This window comes from Eulemur rufifrons, chromosome 6, assembly GCF_041146395.1.
Source record: "Eulemur rufifrons isolate Redbay chromosome 6, OSU_ERuf_1, whole genome shotgun sequence".
Lineage (NCBI taxonomy): Eukaryota > Metazoa > Chordata > Mammalia > Primates > Lemuridae > Eulemur > Eulemur rufifrons.
In genome coordinates, this window is record NC_090988.1 from 14,800,079 (window position 1) to 14,828,046 (window position 27,968).

The window sequence follows — 27,968 nt, forward strand, 5'->3', positions numbered from 1 at the left end:
GGACATTTAAGGGAGGAGAGAGAGAGAGAGAGAGAGGAAGGGAGAGAAAGGCGTTCAACGGGCATGATGAGAAGGCACTAATCAGAAATGCACAAGGAATACCGGGGAAAAAATGGTGACTTGGATGCTAGGAACAGAGTTTTTAAAAAGCAGAATGGATTACTGTTGTAACAAATGCCTAACAAATGCCGAAGCCAGAATCCTTAGCCAGCCTGTGAGTAGCAGGGAGTAGGTGGTAAAAAGAACAACACATTCTTATTTTGGTCCTAGGGATGTCTGAGCAGAAGCAGAGATTATCCGCCAATGCTGGGAAGAAGGAAAATATCCCACAATGAACTCTTGATGATCCATGTTCATGAAAAAGCCTAGACAATCTTGGATTGCTGGAAATTCACAAATTATTTCTGGTTAACTTTAGACTTCAGAGACACATTTGCCACCACTTATTATTTTGGAGGCGTTTGCAATAATTCTTAACTAGGCATTTATGCTTTGAGTTAATTATTTTTACTTTTGCACACAGGTTTGATTGCCACCAGATGCTCACCTTTTGGTAACAATTACTCATCAGTCAGGTGACCTCATAGACACAGAAGTAAGAGATTCTAGATCTTTACAGATTATAAATGAGATTAAATTAACCATAATTTTGCTCACAGATAACTATCAATTAGAGAAAAATTGCAAAATAGCAAACACTCAGTATTGAACTTTAATTCTGTTACCTTAACACTATTATGTTAGAGAGAGCTTCTCTATACAATTTTAGACTTAGGCTCTCGTGGTGGACTCTACCAGTCTATCCTTTCCATAAGTGGTTCCTGCTAAGGCCTCCTTGGTTTCAGGTACAGAAAAGTTCATCTCCCACTTTTTCTCACCAGGTCTCCCCTGGGTTAGTCAATTTGGGATTGTTCTCTCCCCAGCTGACTTTTTGGTACTTCTTAAGCATAATGTCTCCCACACAGAATGTACTCAATAAATATTTGTTGAATAAATGCATGAACTGTCAGTTCTGCTTAGTGTAAGCTGTTCATTCCAGCACTCGTTTTTCACCCCGCGTGGCCCCCTGTTGTAAATCTGATCTGAGCATGAGCAGCTCTGTGCTGAGCTGGTGCTTCAGTCCTAGAGGCTGGAATCCTCACCAGATTGGGAAACCGTACCAGCCAGGGTTCTCCAGAGAAAGCAGAACCAGTGAGAAACTGGCTCACATGACTGTGGGAGCTAGTAAGTCCGAAAGACCAGCAAGCTACAAATGCAGGCAGGATTTCCATGCTATTGACCCAAGGCATAATTCCTTCTCAGGAAGCCTCGGTTTTTACCCTTATGTCCTTCAGGTGATTAGATGCGGCTCACCCATATGATGGAGGGTCATCTCCTCTACTAAAAGTCAATTCATTGCAGACATTATTCATATCTACAAAAAACCTTCATATGAACACCTGGCTAGGAGTTGGCCAGACATCTAAGCAAGATAACCTAGCCAAATCGACACATAAAACTTAACACCCCAGAAACTCATGCAGGTAAACTCATATAGTCATAGGTTTTTGAGTGGTAGGAAACATTTGGTCAACAATCCAATTTAGGGTGTCCAAAGGGTTGGTGAATTGGGGCTTAGTACTGGCCAGAGTTGATATTCAGGACAGGGGTGCCCTATGTGGTGAGGGCAGCCAGGCAGCCGGTGTTCCCAGGTGGTAGAAACACCTGGGGTCAGGTGCCTTTGGCCACAGGGCCACATGGTTCTCAGTGGGCCGTCAGGTCACCAGCAGGGCTCTAGTTCCCTCAGAATAAATCAAGAAATCAAGGTCAGAGCCTAGTCGTGTGGTTGTTGCAGGCTGTAGCAGGGCAGTTTGGAGAAAGGCTGGGTGTCTCCATTTTTTCCGATGCCCCCTCAGGGCTCAGTGTCCGGGGGAGGAGCTCAAAAATGGTGCTGTCTAGAAGACCGTCTAGGGAGCACCAACAGCTCTAACGTGGAAGACCACCTAGGGAGCACCAACAGCTCTAATGTGAAAGACCACCTAGGGAGCACCAACAGCTCTAACGTAGAAGACCACCTAGGGAGCACCAACAGCTCTAATGTGAAAGACCACCTAGGGAGCACCAACAGCTCTAATGATGACAGGAACACTGTCCTGGGGTTCAGAGGCCTGGATTCCAGGGTTAGCCCTGTAGCTCCAAGCATGACTTTGGTTTCCTTATCTGTAAGTTGGGGATTATAACACCTGCTCTCTTTCTTCAAAGAACAGTCCTAAGGACCAAATGAGAAAGGGTGTGCAAAAGTGCCTCACAGGACAAGTTATTCAAGGATCATACACAGGAGGGTGGCAGGCTGGTGTCACAGAGAGAGGATGGGCTTGAATCACACCATTCCTGGGTTGAATCCTGCTCTTTCACTTATTAGCTTGTGGCCTTGCCTAAGTTTTTTTTTTTTTTTTTAACTGATTGCAACTCAATTTCCTCATTTCTAAAATAAAAACAACACAACTGTATTAGTTTCCCGGGACTGCTATAACAAAGTATTAATACCACAACTGGTGGCTTAAAACAAGAGAAATTTATCATCTCACAGCTCTGGAGGCTGGAAGACCAAAGTCAAGGTGTTGGCAGGGCCCGGCTCTCTCTGCAGGCTCTGGGGGAGGATCCTCTCTTGTCTCTTCTAGCTTCTGGTGGCTGCTGGTAAACCTTGGTGTTCCTTGGCTTAGTAGATTCATTACTCCAGTCTCTGCCTTCAAATTCACATGGCCTTCTCCCCTATGTGTCTGTGTCCAAAAGTGTCCCTCTTTTTATAAGGACACTAGTCACTGGATTAGGGCCCACCCTAATCTAGTATGACCTCATCTTAACTTGATTACATCAAGGAAGACCCTATTTCCAAGTGAAGTCACAATCACGGGTCCTGGGGATTAGAACTTCAACATATATTTTGGGTGGGGGAGGGAACGATTTATTTCAACCAATAACATAATTCAACCCACATCATGGGGCTGGGAGCCCAGGCTGGGGCTGCAGAGGTTGACAATATCCCTTTCTCTAGGGCTGGGATTCGGAGCCTGGGAAGGGGTCACTTTAGCAGGTACGTGGGGTGGCCTCTTGGTCTCTTCCCAGGTAAGCAGCCTTGTGGTACAGGTTATGTGCTGGAGTCCACCGTGGCCGCTGAACTGTGGGCGCTGAAAGTGACTAGCATATTGGGGAAATCCATATGATGCTGCGCACTTAGAGCCAGTTGGGATGAAGGGAGGAGAAGAAGGCTCTTCTGATCCAGTAAGGTCAACTAGGTAAAGTCGGCTATTTGCTGGCAACGTCATGATCATCCACTTGGTAGATGAAACCAGCTAGGGTTGCTTTCTCTGCTCCTCCCACTAGCCAGGATACTTGGGGGTCATGTCCATACCCTGATGCCTATTGGGGTATTCTCACAAACTCATTTGATACCCACTCTGGCCTCCCTAGCCAGAGAAGTCTTTTTGAAGGGGTGGGGGGATGCAGAAGAAGGGACAGACCAGGTATATAAATGACACTAGATTATCTACTCTTCATTCACCAGTACAGATAATCGAGAGAGGAAGAGGTCTACATTCCCTCCCCAGATGCAATGCTCACAGTGAATAGGGGAGGATTTGAGAGTGGAAACGTTCTTGAGAATGCTGGGGTGACTCATTGGGGCTGCCCTGCCCTCGGAAGGAAGCAAAGTGACCAATGGGGCCAATCACGGACACGCTACGCACCAAGTGTTGAGCGATTGCTCTTGGCCATCACTATGCAGTGAGGCAGAAGCAATTTTTACTGGAAAGCCCACAGCATGACTTGTCTATGCCTCCTGTTTTCCAGTTCGTGCAGCTGATGGGAGAAAAAATAGCCCAGCACATTTGCATTTAAGTCTTGAAATCTAAATATTTCCGTGAGTCATTCATTATTACCATATAACTCAGTGTTTGCATGCAAATAACTTTAATGACATAAACGCTTATAAAATAAGTCTCTTACCATATGAACGCGGTAAAGAATGCTAATTCCCAGAGTCATGAATGGCTTAGAGAAATCAATCACCTTCTCGCGTTCAGCTGTAATAGTGAGGCCTGCCACAGCCAGATCTGCCTTCTGAAAAGAACAGAGAGAGCCCGTCAGTGGGGTGGCCCCAGGCAATGGGGCACAGGGGCCTGTGACCAGCCGCTGTCACTCCTGAGGAGATGTGACGCTGGGCTGGCTTCTAAGTTCAGGGAGTGACTCTAAGTAGATACAGCACATCTCAGATCTGAATGATCACTCACAAAAGGACATCAGTATTGAAGCTACAACTCATGTTCATTTGTGGCTAGGTAATACATAAGTAATTTTTTAAAAGGGGGATCATTACCAGACTGTTCAGAGATAGTCTCAAATTGTCCTAAGGGAGGGGCTCAGGAGGGGAAAACTGGCAGGTAGGGTTTCCGAGTTCTCAATACTGAGTAGTGTTTATTCGACTTATTAATTTGCTTAGTCAACAAAACTCTGCTGAGTGCCTGGGGCGTCTAAGACACTTTGGTGGGGACTTCCATGACAGATAAAAGTGCTGGAACCACAGAAATGAGAAACAATCTAATGCAACCCCATTCATTTCACTGTGAGAAAGTGCAGGCCAAGACATTGAGCAAGTGGCCCAGTGTCACCAAGCTCATCCTTGCCAGGGCTGTGGCTGGGATTCAGCCCTCCTGATCACTCGTCACTACTCGTGTTACTGTCCAGGTTAAAATTCAGGGGCCACTAGCAGAACCATAAGAATGTCTCTGGTCCCTTTGATGCAAAATAACCAGAATTTGCTCTGAAGATGTTTCATTCCTTTCTCTTTGCCTCCAAATTGTACCTCAAGGGCCCACATTTGATGAGAGTCTGGTCTGACTTAAGGCCTTCTAAGAAAGGAGATGCTATAGGCTTCCTCAGTATTCTTCTCTGTCAGGAAGTTCTTTCTTGTATCTAATTTAAATCTGTCCTGTTGAACGCAAGCCCACTTCCTATTGGTCTGCTCTCCTACACACGGGGCAGTGGGAAAAGCCCAAAGCTGGTGCTTGGTTCTAGTCCATGCTCTGCCCTCACTAACTAACTGGCAACCTAGGCTAGTCACTTCATTTCCCTTCTCTAGGCTCAAACTCATCCATAAACCAATGGTGTAGAATTAAGAGTGCTAGGGTCCTTCCCAGCAATTCTCTAATGGTGGTTCTCAAAATACGGTCTATGGAGCCACCTGCATTAGAATCACCTGCTGGGCCAATTAACCTGTGAATTCCTGAGTCACATCCCAGACCCCCTGGATCAGAATCTCTGCTGGTTGGACTCAGGAATCTGTATTTGTAACAATTTGCCCAGGTGATTCTAACTGATACTGTACTAATGTTAGGATGTTTTGTAACCTAGGCACTGTGTCTCAGACTGGCCTCCAACCTTTCGCATTTCATCTTCTTTAACTCTTTTTTCTAATGCTGCCAGATCAGTTGATGCAAAAGATGAAATCAGAAATGAGGAAAAGTGAAGTGTCACCCAACAACTTACAAACAGGCCAATCAGTTCTGAATGAGTACACACACACACACGCACACACACGCACACATGCACACACGCACTTGATTCTTTCTAAACCATTGCAAAGAAAGTAGGGAGGCAGACATGCTGGCCCTCATTTTACACAGGAGGGAATTACGAGTTGTGTATAGGAAGGATAACTCCATTGGCAAAGGTCAGTTTCTTCTACATCTCAACCCCAATCCTCCATCCCCAATGCACGTTCCATCCCATAAAGCAGTCACATGATGCAGCATAGGTTAACAAACCCTGGCCCTTATAAAGTGAGGCCATCCTTAAAAGAAACCAGAGTGCAGAAGATGAAAGCAATTGTTAATAAAAAATAGAAAACGTGGATGATTCTGTATTTCTCCAAGACGGTGTTGATTATTGCTATCAAGTGAATCACCCTTCGGGTTAGAGTGAGGTCTGGTTAGAAGATTGCTAGTGCCTTTCTTTGGAGGACTCTTTAGGGTCGCCTGGGCCTTTCCAAACCTCAGCCCTCCGTGACAGTAGCACTGACTTCAAGTCAGTGTTTAAGCACAGGTGTAAAGCAACAGAAATCAACCAAATTTGTAGCCACGCCCTGCCTGAAACCTGGCAGGAGAAAACAAGAGTTAAATGGGCAAGAATGAAGAAATTGAAGCAATGATGAGAAAAAATAAAATTGATAAAATGGGCAAGAAGTAAACACAGCATCCAGCCCTTTCTCTGGTTATTTAAAAAAAAAAAAATCCAAATCAATTAAGCAAAGTGAACAACTTGGTCCTCAAGTTTCTTTCCCCCATATCCAGCTTGCCTCCCAAAAGCACACACTTTAGATTAAAATTTGGAAACTTCCCAAGTTTGTAAAAGTTGGCCAGCATGACATTATGCCCAAACAATTCCACATGTCCACACGGAGAGGCATCTGGAGGTGGACAGTGTCCCAGCCCAGGGCTCTCTCCCAGGCACGTGTAGAGTGACCACCTGCGCAGGGAGAGTGTTTGCCCCACGCTCAGACAGGGCATCTCTGTCCATTCACAGAGACACTTCCCCAGACTGGACCAAGCAGAAAATCTGTTTCGTGCCCACATTGCTGACACACTCCTTCCAGCCCTGTCTCTCTTCCCTTTGTCCCCGGGCAACAGGAAGCTGGGGGCAGGGCAGGCAAGGGAGGAGATGGAAAAGGGCAGTGACAAGCTGAAAGAAACCGTGGAGGTTTTATGGTGGTGGTTTTTTATATTTAATCGACTCAGTATAGAAAACTAATTATCTAGTTTGACTTCAAAGCACTGGGGTATCAGCCACAATCATGAAGGATCGGATTATTCCAAAAGACGTGTGTTCATTTTATTTTACCTTAGTTAAAAAGATATTGTGCTATGAAGCAGCCTTCAGATGAGGAGATAATGCACCATGAAACCAGCTAATAAGAAAGGGGGCTGGGACTGCACAAACGCTGGGGCTCGCTGGCGTGGGAGCCGAGGGGAGCGTGGGCGCAAGGACAGCTCATCAGATCCCTTCTGCTCCTCTGGCCACTGGGGGGCAGGCGGGGGCGGGGGGCGCTCTGCAGTGGAAAGAGCCAGGACAGGACATCAGAAGACTGGACCCTTGCTGTGCACCGCCTGCTGTCACAGCCACTGAAGTATACTGAGCTCTGCCCAGACGACACCGGGGCAGGTGAGAGCCCTATGGCCACTGGGCGACTGTGCCTCGGCCAGGAAAGACAGCTAGATACTGGCAAAGAGACCCTAAGACGCCTAGAGGCCAAATGTCATCCCACGCACGCTCTGTGCAAACTCGCCGGGAGGAGCACAAGCAGCGCCCAGATGCTTCAGTCAGCTTCTCGAGTTTTCTAAGAAGTGCTCAGAGAGGTCGAAGGCCACGTCCGCTAAAGGGAAAGGCGCATTTGAAGGCTTGGCAAAGGTGCGCAAAGCCCATTATGAAAGGGAACGGAAAACCTTTATCTCCCCTAAAGGGGAAACAAAAAAGAAGTTCAAGGATCCCAATGCACCCCAGAGGCTTCCTTTGGCCTTTTTCTTGCTCTCTTCTGAGCATCGCCCCGAAGTCAAAGGAGAACATCCGGCCTGTCTGGGATGGTAACTGGAGAGATGTGGACGGCCACCACCGCAGGTGACAAGCAGCCCCATCGAAAGGAGGCTGTGAAGCTGAAGGAGAAATGTGCAAAGGCCATTGCCGCAAACCAAACACAGGAAAGCCTGATGCAGCCAACAGGGGAGTCAGGGAGGCTGATGAAAGCAAGAACAAAGAGAAGGAAGTGGACCATCAGGAAGATGAAGAGGAGGAGAAGGAAGATGAAGATGAAGAAGAGGAGGAGGAGAAGTTGGTTCTAGCAGGCTTTTTTTTCTTGCCTATAAAGCATTAATCCCCCATACACAACTCACTTCTTTTTTTAAAAAAAAATTGAAATGTAAGGTTGTGTAAAATTTGTTTTTTAACTGTACAGTGTATTTTTTAGTCTAGTAAAGACACACTACTGACTGTGTCTTAGCTAGCCCTGGCCTGGCGGTATTATCAACAGCCACTAGCCTTGCCTGGTACGGAATGGGGCTGTAAGTTGGCATGGAAACTTAAAGCAGGCTCTTGGTGCCCGGCACAAATGAGTTGTACATGGGGATGGCAGCTGTGTCATCTGCAGTTGTCTCCGAGGAGACTTATATGAAATAATTGCTGCTCTGTTATCTGAATACCACTCTGAAATTGCAAAAAAAACTCCAAAAAGTTACAGCTGTTTTGTTGACATTCTGAATGCTTTTAAGTAATTTTTTTTTTTTTTTTTTATTTAAAACAAACCCAAAACCTGGCTCTTGTCACAGCTGGGCCACAAGCTCAGCATGACCTCAGGCAAGTTATTCCACTCTCTAGAATGGTTTTCTCAACTGCAAAATGAAAGGTTCAGCTAGAAGCTTCGTTAGCTCCTTCCCGGCTCTCAAACGCTTTCATTCGCCCGGCTGGAAGGGGTGGACGTTAGTTAAGCGGCCCCGACTTTGCGTAAGAAGCCAGGGGCAGTCGGCAGCACTGAATGCTCTGAGGAGGACAGCGTTTGCCAGACTAGTCAGCAAAGAGCAGCGGCTGGCAGGGACCCAAGGCAGGGACATTTTATTTTAGGGAGAGAAATCCGGAAAGGGCGGGAAGGCACAACACCTTTGCGCCATCCAAGGTGCAAAGCAGGTCTGGAATTGTAAGCCGGGGTGGGAAACCAGACAAGCTCAGGACCACCAGAACCAGGCGGTGGATCTGCTGGGAGGAGGACAGGTGACCGGTGAGGGAAGTGGAGAGAGTTGTGCACGCATGTCGTGTTCCTGGCCACGCCCTGGGGGACGTGCACACGCGTGGGGGGGGGGTATAAATACATTCCCTCCCAGAGAAGACCTCGCTCCTCTCCCTATTTTGATTGAAAGTGCTCTTTGAAGAGCTTTGTGTTCTGCCTCTGCGAGAGCCCCTCTTTTATCTCCTGGATGTTTGTGGAATTTACAAGGGGAGGCCAGGCGGGAGCCAGCCTGGAGGTGACTTCCAAATCGCCCTCTCCTTTGCCTCATGGAGATTAATAGGGGTCAGGCAGTCGCCACCACTGCTCTCAGAGCCCGAAGGCCTGGCGTGGCCGCCGCTCCTCTCCTGGGACTCGGGCTTGGCTGGAAGATGCGTCTTCTCAGCAGGGCTCTGGGCTGCGTCTGCCTGGGCCTGCCTCTCCCACTGGCTTCCCCGCACCAGCACAAGGGAGGGGCTGGCGGCAGCCCCAGGGCCTGGGCCATCTGAAGCCCGCAAAGCCTTCCCAGCTCCCTTGCTTCTTTTTTTAGACGGCTGCTGCCCCGTTGGGGGAAGATTCTCTCCCTCCCACCCAGCCGTGCCCCAGCACCATGACGCTGACCTCCAGCTGCCTCCGCCCTGCCTCCCCCGCCCGCAGTCCCCCTTACCACAGCCACGCTAACAAGAGGACGGCGGGTCAGGAGACCGGCCTCTGCCTCTCCCCCACCATATGTCCATGTACAACTCACTTATCTTCTCTGGGACTAGTTTTTCTCAGCTGTAAAATGGGGCAATACCTGCCTATCAGTGTTATGGGAGAGTCCTGAGAAATGACGGGAATGGGAGAGCCTTGTAAACCGTGTGAAGTGCAGAGTGCGGCCACACTGATGAGGAGCTGCTAAGGCAGTGGATGGAGCAGCTGGGGCTTGGGCTTCAGTGTGGGACAGACCCGTCTGGACTCTGCCACTTAACTGCCGTGTGACCTTGGGCAAGTCATTTCACCTCCTCTAAACCTCCGTTTGCTCATCTATAAAGTGGGGATAATAAAAGTACCCACCTCCCAGAACTGTTGAGAAGGTGCATGAGACACTGTACCTGCTGAGCATGAAGTTCACAGTAAACATCGGTAGGTGTTTGCTGTTGGGATGATAACAGTGATGATGGATGAACCTGGCAAGGACGATCGTCTCAGCAAGGGCCTCTGCAGACAGATCTTAACCCCTGGTGAGCTGTGGGCATGTGTGGAGGTGGGCAGGCCCGTTCTACATACGTGCAGCACTGGCTGCTCCCCCAGCGCCCCTGGTGACCTTTCCCAGGTGACCTGGAGCACACACAGCTGTGCTGACACAACGTGCTTCTCTGGTGTGACTGACTCTCCCAGGCCTCATGCTGTCCCATCCTTTGGAAAACTCTAGGAAAAATCTAATGCCCAGCTTGGAAACCCAGTCACTCAGGCTGGGCCAAAACAGCCTCTTCCTGGTTATACGATTCTCCTCCGGGGGGAGTGGATTAAATGCCCCCCCAGCTCCCTTTGCATGCTCTCTGGATGCTCTCTCTGATCAGCATCTGGATCTTTCTTCTCTGACCTCTTTACACTCCCCACCCCCCACCTTCCTGGCCCTGGGGAGGCCGTCTGCCCCCCATGCCAGCAGCTCTCTACTGCTTTTCCAGTCAGGCCTGCACAGATCTTGTGCCACCTGCTGCTCGGTCTGCCTAGTGCCTCACATTCTCTGCTGTCATTTATTTAACTCTGTAATTGTGTTACTTAACTCCGGAAAGCTTGGGGAGGCTACAGCTGGAATGAGAAAACGCTACACACAATAAGGTTGTACTGAGCATTCCTGGAAACCTTCCTTCCAAGGTAATTGTCCCTGGAGATCCCCTGTATATTGAAAAGGCTTGTGGAATTCCAAGCAAGGCCCGGCCTGAGGCTGTGAAAATGAGGCCGGCATTATGCGTCAACACCTGCATAGGAAGGAGCTCCCAGTCCAGCAAGTCTGGCTTTCCTGGGGGTAACACACGTTTGGCCCTGACTGAGGATCGGGGCTGAGGGCGGCAGGGGCTGCAGTGCTCACTGTGGGGCCCCGGGAAGCATCACGTCATGGGGCCTGTCCTGGAAGGTGGGATCTCGGAGTAGGCGGGGGCTGCCCGCAGAGCCCACCGCCCCCTCCCGGGCTCTTCACTCCTCTTTAAAGCTCAGTGTCACCTCACTGCTCTCTACTGACTCTCTGCCCCGCACCAGGCAGTGTGCAAGGTGCTGGTACACTGTGGTGAACGAATAGGCCTGGTCCCTGACAGCAGGAAGCTTACAGTCCAGTGGAGGAGGCAGACAGTCATCAGACTGTCAAAACTATTTGTGAAACTCTACCCATGCTAAGTGTTATAAGGGAGTCACATGACAGAGCCTGGGAGGTACACAGGGGCTTTCCCAAGAGAAGACTCAGCTACCTGAACAGGAGTTAGCTATGCGAAGGCCTGGGTGAGCATTCCCACTCAAGGGCCAGCATGTGTCATGGCCCTGAGGCAGGAGGGAGCACCGTGCATTCCCAGGACCGGGAGAAGGCCAGAGTGGCTGGAACTCACAGGGCTGGGGAGTATGCTGTAAGATGAGGCTGGAGAGGCAGGCAGGAAGCAGAAAACACAACACCTCGGGGAGCAATCAGAAGGCCCTGAAATATTTTAAACAGTGGGTGTCCTACAGGATCAGACTTGTAATATTAACATGCCTAACACCTACATCCTTTCCTATGTGTCAGGCCCTGAACTAAGCCCTTTACCTATATTACCTGACTCAGTACCCACAAAACCCCTACAAGGTAGGTGACTATCATTGTTCCTGTTTTACAGATGAGGAAACTGAGGCACAGAGAGGTTAAGTAACTAGCTCAAGGTTGCACAGCAAGTAAGTGGCAGAGCCAGGATTCAAACCCAGGCAGTTGGGCTTCAGAGGCTGCATCCTGAACCTGCAACAAATTCATTCAGCTCTAGTGAAGAAAAAGAGATTGAGAGAGGCAAGAAAGGGCTTTCTTCACTTTTCTCCTCACTTCCTTGCCATGTACGCCAGCATACCCCGCGCAATCTGGTCTCTACTCCACCACTGCCCCACATCACTCCAGCCAAGGTCAGCATGACCTCTGTGTTACAGTGACTAAGGTGTGCTTTCAGTCTTGCCAAGCCCCTAGCCGGTCGTTCTCTCCAGCCCCTGCCTGGCCCTCCTGAGTGAGGCCAATGTCAAGGACACAGATTTCCTTCCTACCAGCAGCTCCATCTTGTGACTACATTGCCTGCATCGCTGGCACCAGATCAAACTGGGGTCAAGTCCTAGCCCTGCCAGTTACTAACTGTATGACCGTGGGTAGGCTTTATATCTCCTCCTAGCTCACTTTTCTCATCTGCAAAATGGGGGTAATAATTGCCAACTCAGGATTGTTATGAGCATGAATGAGATAATACATGTAATGCACAAAGCTATTAATAATATTTTTCTAGCAAAATTAATTTTTGCACCATGATGACTATATACATCTTCTCTCTAGAAAAAAAAAATAATCCATGATTCCCTGCTCTGGAGTCCAGCCTGGGAGTCGGCCTTCATGGTCTGCCCACTCCTGCGAGTTCATCCTGATCTCGTCACCCCTCTCCCTCTCCCCGAGCTCCCCCACACCCAGCCAGGCTAGCTCAGCCGACTCTCAGACATACCTTGTACTTTCATGCAGTTATATTGGCTCCACATGAAAAGTCCAAACATCAACTCCACCTACTCTTCAAGGTCCACTCAAAGATGATCTTCCCCATAAAACCTCTGATCATCTTCCCAGGAATAAGTCCTCCCTCCTCCCAGTTGCCGTGGGAGATAAGGCAAGGCCTGCACCACCCCTAGGCCCTACACGATTGCCTCGTGTCAGAACAGAGGCCCCGGCTCACACTCCAACTCTACCACTTATGAGTTTGTGACCCTAACTTCCCTGTGCCTCAGTTTCTTCATCAATGAAGTAGGGATAATAATAGTTCCCACCCTCATGGAGCCTCTATGGGAATTAAACAAGCAGCCCACGCACAGCCTAGGCCTGGCACAGACAACTCTCGACGAATGTCACCTCTCACTATCGCTGTTGTTGACATTCACGTGCACATTCTATCTCCCCGTTAGATTATACGTTTCTTGAAGCAGGGATTAAGTCCTTTAACTGCCACGAGCCCCGTTTTACAAAGAAGCTGAGGCCCAACTTGCTCAAGTACAAACAGGCTTGAGGACACGGAGAAAGCTCGCAGGTACAGATTCTCAGGACTCTGCCCCTTGTTCTCCTGTGGCTGCACTACTCATGGTGGCTTTCCCCACGTGGGCACATACGTGCCTAACAAACCAGCACAGCCAACAGTGCAGGGCGGGACAGGAACCCCCGAAGCGTGGCCTGCCCTGCAGCCCTTTCTTGCTGGCAGAGGCCTGTACACAGGAGGGATTTTTCCAGGAAGCTGGAATATCGGAACCAGATTCAGGTCATGCTCTGGACAGACAAGTCCACAGCCTAAAGAGGACGTGAAGCCCTAGATCCCCACTAGAGGGCACTCTTCTCCCCTTGCCCCTCCCCAGACTCTGTCCCAGGTTGGACAGTGTTACAGGGAAGCCCAAGCAGAAAAGCAAGGGCCACACACTCCTGCTTGAGGTGGCTGTCAGCGGAGGGATGTTAATTACACTCAGAGAAGGAAGGGAGATGACAAGTCCAGCCTGAGCCAGAAGCCAGCAGGACTGGCTCCATGGAGCTGCTTCCGAATCGTCCCCGGCTCCCAGTCCTTGTGTGCTGCGCGGTTGAGCAGAATCACATCTGCATCCCAGCCCACTTCACATTAGATTATCTGCTCACTTCCTGTCTTTTGATCGATTTACCTACCAGGCATCTTCCTCCCTCCCACTCCCACCCCCGCCTGCTGAGATGCCCAGGGAACTTGCTGTGACTCACTGGGGTCACCGAGCTGCGGGGCGATGGATCAGCAGGAGCCGGGGAAGCTCACGCCCACTCCTGGCTCGTGTGTGCAGCGGCAGGACTCATCCTGTAGGCTTCGTAATAACACGCCTCGGGAACGCGCACATCTGCGCTCCCGCCACGGGAGTCAGGCTGTCTGCCTGCTCCGCCTGCCGTGGGCTGGCCGAGCAGAAATTCTTGGGGATCACATGGTACCTGCAACGTGTTCGGTGTCCTTGCCCACTGGGGAGAGCGCATGCCAACCCCACCACTTCTCCTTTCTTTCAGAACCAGGATAAGGGAATGGCAGACAGCACCCAGTTGGTCACCTGTGCCAACACCCATAAGTACACACACACTACCAACCCAGCCTGTAACCTCTAGCCCCCCAAAGAAGTCCTGCTCCTGTTCAGAGCGAGGCCCCGACCAGAGTCTCTGCAAACCACCACGAGCCTGTGTCTGTGGAATTTACCCACGCTCCCCGGGCCGAGCCTATCTGCAGTAATGCTGGAGAAGGCAGAGGCCGGAGGAGCATTAGCATTCCTGGGGAAGTGGCAATGTCATTCGTAGGTCCAAGTGCTCCCTGGTGCTACTTCTCGAGGTTACAGTCTACTCTCAGGGTTGGATGAATTTCTTTAGAGTTAAATTAAAATCCCCATGAAATATTTAGTTGGCTCAGCACAGGCCTGTGTTATTGGCCTATGAGGGCAGATTTCAGGAAACAGCCAGAGTTAAGGGAAGAAGGGGTTGGCGGTTCATTCGTGGGTGAAGCCGTGTGGCACAGAGGCCCAGAAAGGGTCAGGAGGCCGAGTGGATATTGTTTACCTTTGACCTCTCCCCACGGGCCCACAGACCCTTTCGTTCTTTGGGGTCAGACAGATGCATGTTTGAATCCCGTTTCCCAGCTGAGCAAGTCATCTGCAATCTGAGCTCTGGTTTCCCCATCTCTGAAATGGGCGACATCATGCCTACTTCTCCTGACTGCTGGGAGGGTTGAATCCGAGGCCCCAGAACTCGCGTGGAGTCCTGCCTCTTCCCGCTGCAGCCAGAAAGGTCTTTGGAAAGCCAAAGCAGATCATGCCATTCTTCTCTGCGTCACCTTCCTCACCTTTCTGTGCCATGGGCCCCGTTAGCAGTCTGGGGATGTCTGTGAACCTCTTATTTTTAAAATATTTTTAAATGATTACACAGAAATACAGTCATCAAAATATTTTTACAGTTTTATGATTTAGTGGCATATGTGCTGCTTTACATAATAAGAGCTGGAGGAGGGTCTAAGAGTGACACTACAGTAACACCATGGGTGACAAAGTCACAGGGGTGGTAAATGCCACTAAGCTTTGTTGCCCACATTCATAACTGAAGAAACATTACATTTCCGTTTGAATTTTTTTAATTAGATTAAGTTTCTGGACTTCCACGCTATCCTCAGACCCCTGGGTGTGCGTGGACCTCAGGAAAAGAACCCACAGAGACTTCCCAGTTTACGGACAATAAAATCCCAACTCCTTCCCATGGCCCACCAGGTGGCCGCAGGTGCTCACCACACTCTACCTAGCCTGTGGACCTCTGTCTTGGTTCTCGAACGTGACAAGGTCACTTCCACCTTGGGATCTTCACGTTCACTGTTTCCCCTCCCCGAACCTCTGCCCGGCCCTGGTGTGGCGACTGGCTTCCCAGTGCTCAGATCTCAGCCCAGACACGGTGCCATCATAGCCACCTTCCCTGCGTGCCCCTCTTAGGGACCCCTCCTGACACTCTCTGGCTCATCACCCTGCTTTGTTCTCATCACAGAAAGAATCATGAGCTAAAATTGTCTTGTTTATTATGTATTGATTTACCTGTTGATTGTCTAGAGTGCAGCCTCTGGGAGGCAGGGACCTCCTGTCTGCCTCATCCACCTGCTGTCTCCAGAGTCTAGCACCGTGCCTGGAATGTGGCAGGCACTAAATAAATATTTGTTGAATGAAGGAACAATCGAATGAATAGATAAACCCAAGAAACAGGAGCTCAATTAATGTTATTCTCTTACCTTGGCTATCAACTGGGGAAAACAATTTTGGAGTAGAGTGTTTTCACTAAGAGCACACACTCTAGGGCCAGCCCAGCCACTTACCAGCCATGTAATCTCAGCCAAGTTACTTAACGTCTCCGTACCTCACTTTCCTCATCTGGAAAATGGGGACAGTAATAATACATACTTCATAGGTATGTTGTGATGGCTAAATGAATGAATATATGAAAAGCACTTAGAATAGTGCCTGGACCATAGGAAAAGCTCCAGAAGGGTCAGCTTATTATTATTTTGTTGCAACTTAAAGGATTAACCTCAATTTTATCTTTTTAAAAAATTATTATTTCAGAAAATTCAATGTAGGTTTTGAAGAGAGTACAAAGTCCCATGATTGGAAAACCAACATGCATCACATACGTCACACAGCACGTACGTGGTTGGGATGCGAAAGAGACATAGAACTGAGCTCGGGTCTAGGCAGGTTGTGACGTCCCCGGTGAAGCCCCGAGAGGCTGAGTTTTGCTTCCTTGCATCACTGCTACCACTGCTGTTGCCGTCACACCTGATTTTCTGAAGACTGACCAATAATTCACACACTGAATGAAGAAAAGAAATAGAATCCTATCTGAGTTTTCAGGAGGACACGCTCGTTTCTAATCCAAATGCCCCTTTTATTGACAAAACCTCTGGCCCACAACAGGCCATATGATAAGAGACACTGAATGTCTACCGGGGCGTCCACCCTCTCCTGCCAATTTCCCATCCCTGCTGCTGCCAGAACAGCTGGGTAAGGTCTGGGACGCAGCATGGGGCGCTGACATTGAGCAAATCTAACTGACCCACGTGGGGATCAAAGTGGCAGCCCCGGCCTCATGACCAGGGGCTTGCACTGACCTGGCCGGCCTACACCCATGACAAGGCTGTGGGCTCCAGGCCTGTCCGGGGCCTGTGCAAAGCACACTCAGGCAAGCTCGGGCAAGCGGCTTCTGCTGTTGGGGGAATCTGACAGTACCACCAGCCCATGGTGCTGTCTTCCTTTAATCTTCCTTCCATCTTCCTTCCCGCTTGTCAGCCCTGTAATTAGGAATGGTGTGATTCACAGGCCTGCTATTAGGACTGTATTTGTCGGGTGAAATAAAGTATCACCAACTGCTGGGAGCATTGCTGACAGCCATAGAGAGCTCCCAGAGGCCTCCCTTTTGCCCCTCCTACGCCAACTGCTGCCCACACCCCTTATGGCTCCTGTTGGACAGAAGGGGGGCCCCGTCCTGGCCTCAAAGCCCTGCCCCTGAGCGGCCCCACTGCCCCAGGAGGGCCGCAGTGATCCGACCAATCCGATCCACGACGTGGACAGCAGCTGGCCTTTTGCTCATATCTCATCTGTATGTGCACAAGTCGAAACCGCTGCAAAGGGCAGCGGGGCATTCTCTCGGGGATCCCTGCCGTGTGTTGAGCAAGAGAGGTGGAGACATAGTCGTAAACCTTTGGCCGCTCTCCCTGGGTGATGGAGTGTATTTTCGGTCCCTTTCAGAGATGTGTTCTTCCTTGTTGACATGACTCATATATCTATCAATAATAATATCCCCAAAGTTATTTTTCACAGATTGTATCTGAGCCCCACAACAACCGTTAAGGTCAGCTGTGGCCAGTTTACAGACCAGGACAATGAGACTCAACCAAGTTACATGGTGTTAAATTCAGAAAAATAATTACCTTTGGGAAGGAGGGAGGAAGGAGAGAGTGAAAGGGCGACGAGAAGGGCTGGGTGGGGACAAGGGGGTCTTTAGGGTGGGCGTAATGGTATATTTCTTGCCCTGGATGGTGCTTACACAGGGATGTCCCCTTTGTGACAATTCATCAGCTGACATTTATGATTTGTATACTTTTCTATATGACTAGTTCACAAAAAAATTTTTTTCAAGTTAAGTGGTCTGCCCAAGCAGAAGAGAGAGTGGCCACTGTTAAGCCTGCCACTAAGCACCCTGTTGACTACGGGGAGGGGACTGGAAGGTACAGGGGGGCTGCAGGGGCTGTGCTGACTGTGCCACATCTGGTGACCTCACACGCAGGAGAGGCAGTTCAGGCACACGGGCCTCCTGTGCATCTCTGTTTACACATCTGGGCGCCTTCCAATTCAAGAAGGGGTAAAACGAACATCTGGATGTTCTAACTGGATTTTCATTTACATGTGGATGGAGAAGAGCCCAGATCCCACCTCTGGTCCGAACAGCTGAACAGACTGTGAAACTTCCAGGGCAGCCAACTCTGCCTGCTGAGAACACCAGGCAAAGTCTGGGGGGAGCCTCGCTCCCTGCTGGGAGCTATAATCACCCTCAGGACTCACCAGCCCCTACCCTAGAGAGGTCCTAAAACTCCCAGGATGGGGGAGAGTCTGTTCCAGATTCAACAGCAATGCTCTCACAGGGCTCTGTACGAACCACCCGGGAGTATCTATAGCTGGTAGGCCAGAGAGCCATCAGAGAGCCCTGGGTTTAAGTCTGCCTCTGGCTAGCTGTGTGATCTGGGGCAGGTTACTTACCTCTCTGAACTTGTTTTCTTATGAGTAAAGTATGAATGGTACCAGTTTCCACTTCATGGGTCTGTTGTGAGGATTAAACGAGCTAACGTCCAGGGCCTAGCACAGCGTAAGTGCTCAACGCATGTTTACAGCTGTTGTTATTATTATGCTGTTCCTGACCCTGGCATCCTGCCTCTATCCTCTATTTCCTGGAGTGCTAGAGTCCGGGCCTCTGCTGCACCGTTCTGCCTGGGGGCGGTTTCTAAGGCTGAGCCCTCCTACTTGATTTGCTCCTACTGACTCCCCTTTGCTGCCTGCCAGACTGACACCGGCCTGCATACTCGCTGGACCTGCCGACCACACCGACACTCTGTTTTTACCTCCCGGCCAAGCCCCACTGTTTGCCCCTCCTGGCAGCCCGCCAGGCCTCTGGTCCACTGCTCTGTTGCCATCCGGGGCCCGGCAGGTCTGCTCAGGGTGTCTCCGGATGTGGATAGGGATCTGTGTGGTACGGGTCTTTCTGAGCAGGCCAAGTTCATTGACCAGACTACATGCTGCCCTTTCAAAGGGTCTGGGCCTTTGTTTTGTTACCTAAATGGCAAATGTCAGTGCAACTGGGACAGGAGTTTGTCATCAAGCAAGGAAGCCTATCTGAGGGCTGCAGAAGACAAGGAATGATCCCACAGGTTCCGGAAAGAGAGGAATAAACAGGCTCTTGGATGGCTGCCTCCCTAGCCGCCAACACCATCGCTGGCACGACTGAGCCAGGCCTGGCTCTCGTGCTGACAAATGGTAAGATGTCAGTGGCTTCTGACAAGCTAGAGGGTGGCAAGAAAGATGATGTGTGAATAAGCCCCCAGAGCATATAGCGATTCTGGCCAGGAACTGTGAACCAGCAAGGCCAAGCCAGGCAATGAGCACACTGAACACCATGAGCCCTTCTGGTGAGCGATGGCCAAGGGACAGAGGGAAGTGCCACATTTGGAATTTTTAAAGCAGGCTTATTTACTCACAGGAAGGCAGAGAATGAGCAGGACCTGCCTGCAGGGGAAGGGCGGGAGCCAAAGCACCTGGATCGGAAAACGGAGGTACCTCTAGGGAGGCGAGACGTGGGGAGTGCTTGGGGATGGCTCTGCACCGCAGAGCACACCGTGGACCAATCCGAGTTTGAATCCTAATTCTGCCACTTCCCAGCCACATGACCTTGGACAAGCTCGCTAGCCTCAGAGCCTCAGTTTTATAATCTCTAAAATGGGGACAATAATACTTTTTATTCCATAAGGTTGTTTAAAGATTAAATGAGATAATATTTGTAAAGCAATTATTGGTACTGTATCTGGCACGTAGAAATGTGCCCATTACTATCTGTGGAGCAATTTCCAGCCAAGGGACCAGCAGAAGGTCACATTGGGAGCCACAGGGTTGAGCACAGTGCATGGGAGCCTTGGGTATGGTGACGTTCAAGTCCAGATGGGTGGCATGGGAGCCACTCCATGATGTGCAGCTTGCTGTCGCCTCTCCTCACCAGCACACAAACTCAGGGAAGCACAGCCAGCGAGCTCTACGGAGAAGATTTATTCCAAAGGCAGCTGGGCCGTAATGTGTGCGTGGTAGGGGCTGAGCAGATGCTCAGTTAGGCCAACTAAAGCTTAAAGAGAGGAGAGAGAAGTCGCTGTGACTTGGGGAACAAAACAGGAGACTGGGGGTCAATCTTAGAGTCAGGCAACTCACCCTGGACCTTCCCAGCCCGTGGGGAGAAGAAGGAGGGTGGAGGTGCTTACGTTCTTCTTTCTCAAGATAATCTTAGGGTGGGAGGTGGGGCAGGGTGGAGCATGCAGTGGGGAGAGCGGGAGGCCTGGCTGGGGGGAGCTGGGGAGGCAGAGCCCGGAGCAGGGGGCAGCGATTGCAGGAAGGGCGTGCAGCCCCACGGCTGCCACGCGAGGGCAGCCACAGAGAAAACAACCATCTCCCGCAGCCCCGACCTGCTGAACGCACCAGCACATCTGGGCTGCTGCCTGCTTTCCCTGTTGCTAGTTGAGGAGGTCTTCCCAAAACCTACAGCTTGTTCTCCGCACTGGCTGTTCTTTCCAGGCTCTAAGTTCCTGGGGGCCAAGGGCAGTAATGGTTAGTTCTCTTACACACGCCTTCACAGCATCCATCCATCCCATAATGGCTGAGTGCTGTTGTATACCGAGGCCACTGCAGACACTACCAGCACAGGGATGAAGAAGACAGACGTAGTTCCTGGTCGCAGGGAACTGACATTCTAGTGAAGGGAGACAGACGTCCACAAACAGTCCCGTAATAAGCAAGATGACTTTAGATGGTGATAATTTCTCTGAGGACAGTAACACAGGGTAATGTGGGAGAAAGTGACAGGCAGAGGGGACGGGGATCCTTTGGGAGGGCAGAAAAAGAACGCTTCTCAGAGGAGGCGGCACCTGGCTTAGACGTAGACAGTGAGATGGAAACAGCAGACTGAGGACTTTGATGGAAGGAGGAGCAAAGGCAAAGGCCAAATGCTGGAACTGAGTAAGCTGTGCCCACGGAGCCAAGATAAGGCCAGTGGTGGGGAGCACAGAGAGTGAGGACACGTGAGCGAGATGCGGGCCTGTGGGCTCGTGGTTAGTTCTTCCAGACTGAGGGGACATGGGTGAAACTGCGGCAGAGGCGAGGCAGGGCACGGGGGAAACGGTCATGCTCACGTGACGGCAGAGCCAAGGGCAGCCCAGGAAGATTCAGGCACTAATTTAAGGTTCAGGGACAGACTCTAGCTTCCAACTCTAAATATTTTCCTCTAAGCCCCTGTGTCCCCTTTACCTGCAGAGGGCAAGAAGAGGGGGCTCGGAACAGCGCAGCAGGTCACCGCTGCACGTGACCTTGGAAGGCTGCTGGGCCTCCCACGGGAGGATCAAGACTGGACACGTGGTGCATCGGTTCTGGGTTGATGGATTACGCTGCTGTGGTCCCCAGACACGGCAAGGCCAGCCGGGAGAGGGACGGCCCAGGACCTGGATGAGCACGTCACGGGGGAGCAGGTGGACATGTGTGCATGTGTTTGGGGACAGGTGGCGGGAGGCTGAGGAAGTGAGTGTCGGGCCAGGAGGGGAAGTGCAGGCAGAGCCTCATGTGAAGGGGGGAGGAGAGGAGGGCGCTAACACTCACTGAACAGCTACAAAGTGCCAGGCTGGGGTATGAGATTTCGTTTATTTCTCGTGATAACCTGGGGTGGGCACCATCATTTCCATTTTGAGGATGAAGGCCCTGGAGGGCTCAGAAAGCTGGGTGACTTGTCCAAGTCCACACAGCTCATAACGGGCAGAGCAGGGATCTGTACCTGGGTGACCAGCAGGGAGGGGAGGGGTGTGAGGACAGAGGTGAGCGTATTCCTCCCATTTACCACCATCCGCATGCCGACAACTTCCAAACGGAGCTCAGGCCGGCTCTGCGCTCTCGCTGGCCTTCCTCAACCCCATTTCCTACCACCTTCCTGTATCCATGTCGTCTACTCCTCATCTTTGCCACCTTCCCATGTGCCACTAATGACTTCCTCATCCATCTGTCATCCCAAACAGAGACCAGGAGTCAGCCTGGAGTCTGCCCTCCCCTACCCTCCCCGGCCGTCTCCCCGTCCGGCAACCAAGCCCCGTCCACTTCAGCCCTGAAACGCCTGTTTCATCCACCACCGCCGCCGCCGCTCCACTGACTGCTGCCACCGGCGTCCACCCTCCTTTGAATTATTCAGTAGCCTCCGCACTGGTCTCTCTGCTTCCAGTTATTTTCCACTCCATCCATCCTCTAAACTGCACTGGGCACCGGCGTTCTCAAACTCAAGCTGCGTCGGGCCTCGGTGGTTCTCAGACTTGAGCACGCATCAGCACCGCCCGGAGGCCTGCTAAACCACACGCCGCCCGGCTGCGCGCCAGAGCTCCTGATTCAGCAGGTCTGGATGGGGCCCCAGAATTTGGATTTCCGACAAGTCCCAGGTGCTGCAGATGCTGCTGGTTCAAGGATCACACTTGGAGAACCACTGCTCTAGAGTTTATTGCTACATCAGAGATCTAATCATATCACTCCCCTGCTTAAAAATGCCAGTGATTCTCCATTATCATTAGAATGAAGTTCCAGCTCCTTGCGGTGATCATCACAACCCACCTAGACTCGCCTTTTCAGCATCACCTCAAGCTCATGACCTCCCTTCAACCTTGGATGTGGCCACATCACACTATTCATGTTCCTTAAACACGTCTCATATTTCAGACCCTACTCAGTTCCCTCTGCCCGCAGCTCTGTGCCCCTTGTTGCTTGTCAAATTCCTACGTGTCTGTCAAGGTCCAACTTGACTGTTACTTCCCTGAGAGGCATCACAGTGTGTTAGAATAACCGTGGACTTTGATGTCAGACAGGCTTGGCTTTGAATTCCAGATCAATCACTTGTTAGCCGGGTGACCCTGAGTTAGCCTCTCTGTTAAGCTGAAGTCAACCTCAGTGTCTCCATTATAAAATGTGAATAATAATATTTATCTCGTAAGATTGTTGTGTAGAGATGAAATGGTGCATGATAAATGCCTGGCACGTAGTAGGTATTCAATAAACAGTAGCGACAATTCTCATTAGCTATGCTCCGAAGCCTTGCCTGGCTCCCTCGTGCTGAAATACTTCCTTTCTTCTCTGTGCTCCCATAGAATTTTGCACATGATTCCATTTTGCATATACCACATGCTATGGTCTCATACTATTTTTATATACTGGGCCTCATTCCCAGTTTAGTTGGGGCCATTATATGAATTATAACAATTGAGCTTCCTAGCAGACTTAGTGGGCACGTGGATTGGCAAGCAGAGGCATCTTTATAGGAAAAAAAAAAATCTGTAAGTGGATACAACCCCATACCAGAGCACCTGCTTGGTGAGTAGAGTCAGAACTGAGATCCAGCCTCCTTTCACAATATACAACCTGCACAACTGTACTTGGAGGTTCTATGTATATAGAACGTGAGCTCTGTGAAAGTAAGAATTGTGTCGTATTCAACCTGAAGCCACCAGCAATATGGAATCAATGCATCTAGGGGCAGGCAAGATTAGCAGAGGATGGGAAGTACATGAGCAGGATAATTAGGGTAATAGCCCCAGGCTCAGGGATGGGATCCTTACTCCTAGGGAGGAGGGGAGTGCAAGAACCAGGTTTAGCAGCCTTGGAGACTCAGGCTTGGGGAAGAATCAGAAGCTGAATTCTTAAAACTGGGTGATGAATGAGGACGTCCTTTGGTGAACAAGGCAGTAGCGAAGCCCCTGCATGCTGCACTGGGGCCCTTGAATGCATCCCCGACCTCAGACAAGTGCCTGGTACATGGTCAAGCCTACAGGTACCGTCCTCACCTCTGCTGCGTGGATGGCAACCAGGCCTAGAGTATTCTTAGAAGACATTAAGATACCACTGTCTGTAGCTTCCTTTCCTGCCCCTGACCCAAATCAATTCACTACTGCCTGTCTCTTCTGCTTAACAGCAAGCCAATCTCTTAGAAGGCTTTCAGATGCCTTAATTAATACATTTTCATTTCTTTTGCAGACCCTTCGCTTCCCTTAACAGCTGAAACTCAATGGGGAATGTGGAAATTATTCCCAAGAAGTGAGCCTTGTGACAAATTTCCCAGGCTGCTTGTATGCGCCCATGGGGTTTGGAGGAGTTCCCAGTCTGATGCTACTGAGGGAGCTCTGAACCTAACTGAACTGCAAACCCTTCGTGACCCCCCATAGCAGCTCCTTCAGTGGAAAACAACCGGCACAGGCATCCAAAGCTGGGCAGGAAAAATGCTGAGGTCTTTTCCTGAGTCTGCGGTGGGCTTTTTCTGGGCCTCATGTTCTGTTATCCCAGAGAAGGAACCGCTCGAGACTGCTCTCCGGGAAATAGGATTTAAGCCGTGCACCTTCACAGGTGGAGTTACAATGGCATTCTTTAGTCCTGCCCTACTTGGGGAGCCGCTATAGACAGCCTCACACCTATACATATTTCTTTACATGTCTATACTTCTCCTACCTTCACAACACTTAGTCTGTAAGTTTTCAAAGACAGACCCAAACCCGATTTGTCCTTTTACCCCACACCCTTAGCTCAATGACTGACACATAGTAGGTGTTAAATCATTGTCTGTTGACAGATTAATAAATTGAACGCTTGATTTTCTAAGCCTTAGGCTGACAGTTGGGTTGATATAAACCTGCCAGAGAAAGCTCGTCCTAGGTTTATGCAAGGAATACTTACTACACCATCCCTTGTCCCCGTATGATTCAAGGAACTACCAGGTTGAGTCTCCCTTATTTGAAATGCTTGGGTCCAGAAGGGTTTCTGGTTTTAGAGTTTTCTTTTTTGGATTTTGGAATATTTGCATATACATAATGAGATATCTTGGGAATGTGACCCAAGTCTAAATGGAAAATTCATTTATGTCCTATATACACCTTAGACGCACAGCCTGAAGGTAATTTCATACAACGTTTTTAATAATTTTGTGCATGAAATAAAGTTTTCACTGTATTTTGACTGCAACCTTTCACGGTGATAGGTGTGGAATTTTCCACTTGCGGCATCATGTTGGCATTCAAAAAGTTTCAGATGTTGGAGCATTTTGGATTTCAGATGTTTGCATTAGAGACGCTCAACCTGTGTTAACAGTTCCCTGTGTTTCAGGCACTGTGTTAGGTGCATGAGGATGTCAAGATGAGTAAGACACTGTGCTTCCCTCGAGGAGCTGCCAGTCTTACTTCCCCCAAGAGTCCGTTGCGGCAGTTGCCATTCACAAGTCACCGATGCCTCCTGCCCCCCTGTCTCAGTAGGATGAGCTTTGGTGTTTCCCATACAGTGCATATCCCGTATGACTTCGTTAAAATGATTTCTGCTCACATCAATCTGCCCTTTTAGTGGGAAATTTCCTAAAAGAAAGGGATCTAGTTTCAAATCCTGGCACTTCCAGATGCTAGCGTCTCAGGGCTGTTGTCTTAGTCTGTAAAAAGGAGGTGGTGAGAATAACACCCACCGGCCAGATAAGGGGGCTGAAGACATAAAGTTCTGCCAAGTGTCCCTTTCAAACTGGCCACTCGGAGCCACCTCCCTTATTACCGTTCTCCCGGACCAGCCCACTCCTTCCTCCCCGTTATTCTAGCAAGTAGATGCAGCAAACAGGAAGATGCAACCAGAATCCCTGCTTCAGCCACCAATTCTCACACGTCCCTTTGGTGCAGTGAGGAGAGCGTAAGATTGGGGTCTAAACAGGGCACGAGTCTGTGCTCTGGCCACTTGCTGTGTGTCTAAGCTTGGGTTAATCACAAGACTCTCCAAGCCTCCACGTCGTCAGCTGTGGAATGGGGTCATAATCCTGCCTCATGGGCCATGTGAGGGTCCCACATGGTGTCTGGCCTTGTCAGGAGCTATCGGTCCCCTACCCCTTCTCCTCCTTTCTCTCCTGGTGGCTCAGCTTTGAACTAGGAAGGAAGTGACCAAGTATCTGGAGCAGATGAGTCCCCATTCTGGTCCTCTACAGAGCCAAGGGAAGCCGTGGGAGGAGAAAGCCTAAAGCACGGCCGAGCTCCCCACTGAAGCAGGTGTCGGCTGGGCTCGCACGGATGGCAGGCTGCAGGGCGGGGGCCCCAGCTGCAACCTCCTGGGGACTGTCCTCCTCGGTCCTGCGGGGGGAGGGGAGGCAACCAAGAGTGGGAGCGAGGGGAGGGCCGGGCGCGCTGTGGCAGCCAACACGGTCATCTCAGGAGAAAGCGACAGTGGCTACAGCCATGCAACTGCTTTCATCGGCTTTTTATCAGGTGAGTGAAAGGACTCCAGTGACAGAAAAGAACCTTTAGGGAACTCAACACGAGGCAGTATTGCAAAGGGAGGGGCCGAAGGGGCAGGGACAGCGAAGGCGGCTGTGACCAACGTACAGGCCACGGCTCTGGCCCTTTTGTTCTCAAGTGCCCGTGAATAATGAGCCAGGCAAGATGGATTTGCTCCTTCCCGGGTCTCAGCGAGCTGTACGCAGGAATCACCACTTGGCACGCATCTCTTAGGAAGCCGTTCCAGAAAGGACCTTTCCCAGGGTCAAACAGCCCATCCCTCTTCCCCTGGGAAGCAGGGTGACCTTAAGCCACGCTTAAAAGCCTCTGTGAAAGGGACGCTCCCCCCACCCTCTGTCCTGGACGCTGAAATCTCCACACTGCTGTCATCCCGTCCTGGCGTCCTCACTGTCACTGCCCAGTCCAGGCCCCATCCCACCCTCTCGGTCACGGACAGCTGTTTGATGAGTGAAGCTGCATCTGGTCTTCCCACCTCCTCTCCGGTCCCCTCTCGCCTGCTAGAGTAACCTTCTAGAACCAAAGCCAATCATGCCACTCCCCTCTTTCAATAAAACAAACAAACCACCTGCTCTTGGATAGCTCCCACTCGCCCTCTGGACGTGGTTTAAATATCCAAACATACCGATCCCACCACGACTGGCCCCTGCCTGCAGCCCTGTTCTCCCCTCACCCCATGCATTGCCCCCACGGCACTGCCCGTCTGTGTCTCAGCATCCACCACACCTAAAATGTCCTTTTCTATCAAGACGATCCTTCTCGATCCTCAACTCTCTGCTCAACCGCTGTTTCCTTGGTGAGCCCTTCCCTGTTCCTATTCCCGTACCATACCCTGCTCAGCTTCTATCAAAGCCACCCCTGCCACTCACTACTCATGTGACTTTGACCCTTACCTGCGATGGGGACTTCATCTGTAACACTTGCTTATTGTGAGGACTGAGTTAATACAGTGAAGCGCTCAGAACAGTGCCTGGCCCGTGGGAAACACTTAATACATGCCACCCATTGTTACTATTACCATAATTATTACCATTATCAATATAGCGTGAGTCACACTCATTGTGTGTGAATTACACAGTAATTCCTGGTTTTCCTGTCTGTCTCTTTGAGTAGATCTTGAACTCCTCATGGGCAATGCCTCACATCCAAGTGGTACTTGTCAGAAACTAGGCACTTGGATGAATGAATGAATCATTGAATTAGAATCGAAGCCCGTGTCTTCCTGATTGGAGTCAATGCAGAACTCAGCCTTAGTGGGGAAGGTAGAGCAAAGCTGTCTCTGAGCTTGGCTGTCACACGGGGACAGAGCCGCACACTCAGTGTCGGCCCCTGGATCAGTATCTTTATTTTAAAGAACGCTGAATGGAATTTTGTGACCTATTTGCAGTTAAAATAGTCGCTGGCTCAAGGTGAAAAGTGATCCCAGGGGACTAGCTGTATATATTTTTTTTTAGTTCAGCAAAACGTCTCTGGACAAGCTTCCCAGTAGATAGAGGCCATGGGCTGCCCACCCCACCGGATCGCTGGCAAACTCCCTCCACAATCCTTTCTCCCAGGAGCCCCGGAGGGGAAATGGAATGAGGCATTTCAGCTTCATTTACACTTAATTCATCAAAATGTCATTGGTAAGAGCTATTTGATGTCCAAGGCTTACGAGCCTTGAATCTAAGCCTTCCAAAGCCCCTTTTCTCTTTGAACTTAAAAGTGCCATTCTGCCAACATGGAGCAGAATGCCAACAGGGTCCTGTGTTCCGAATTGTGAAGCTAGAGGGGGGCTCTAGCTCTTCCTAAATATGCTTTACTCTCTCCCAAGCAGGGATCCGAAGACGTGAAATGCAGCTTCTCCCCTTCCA

At 50.3% G+C, this 27,968-nt stretch overlaps 1 protein-coding gene across 1 annotated transcript in view; it reads right to left on the minus strand.

Moving 5' to 3' along the window:
* Positions 1–27,968, minus strand: part of GRIK4 (glutamate ionotropic receptor kainate type subunit 4) — a 296,004-nt gene that overhangs the window by 41,441 nt on the left and 226,595 nt on the right. The window contains exon 12 of the mRNA XM_069468807.1: positions 3,985–4,098. Coding sequence (XP_069324908.1) covers positions 3,985–4,098 — 114 coding nt within the window. The remainder of the gene's footprint in view (positions 1–3,984; positions 4,099–27,968) is intronic.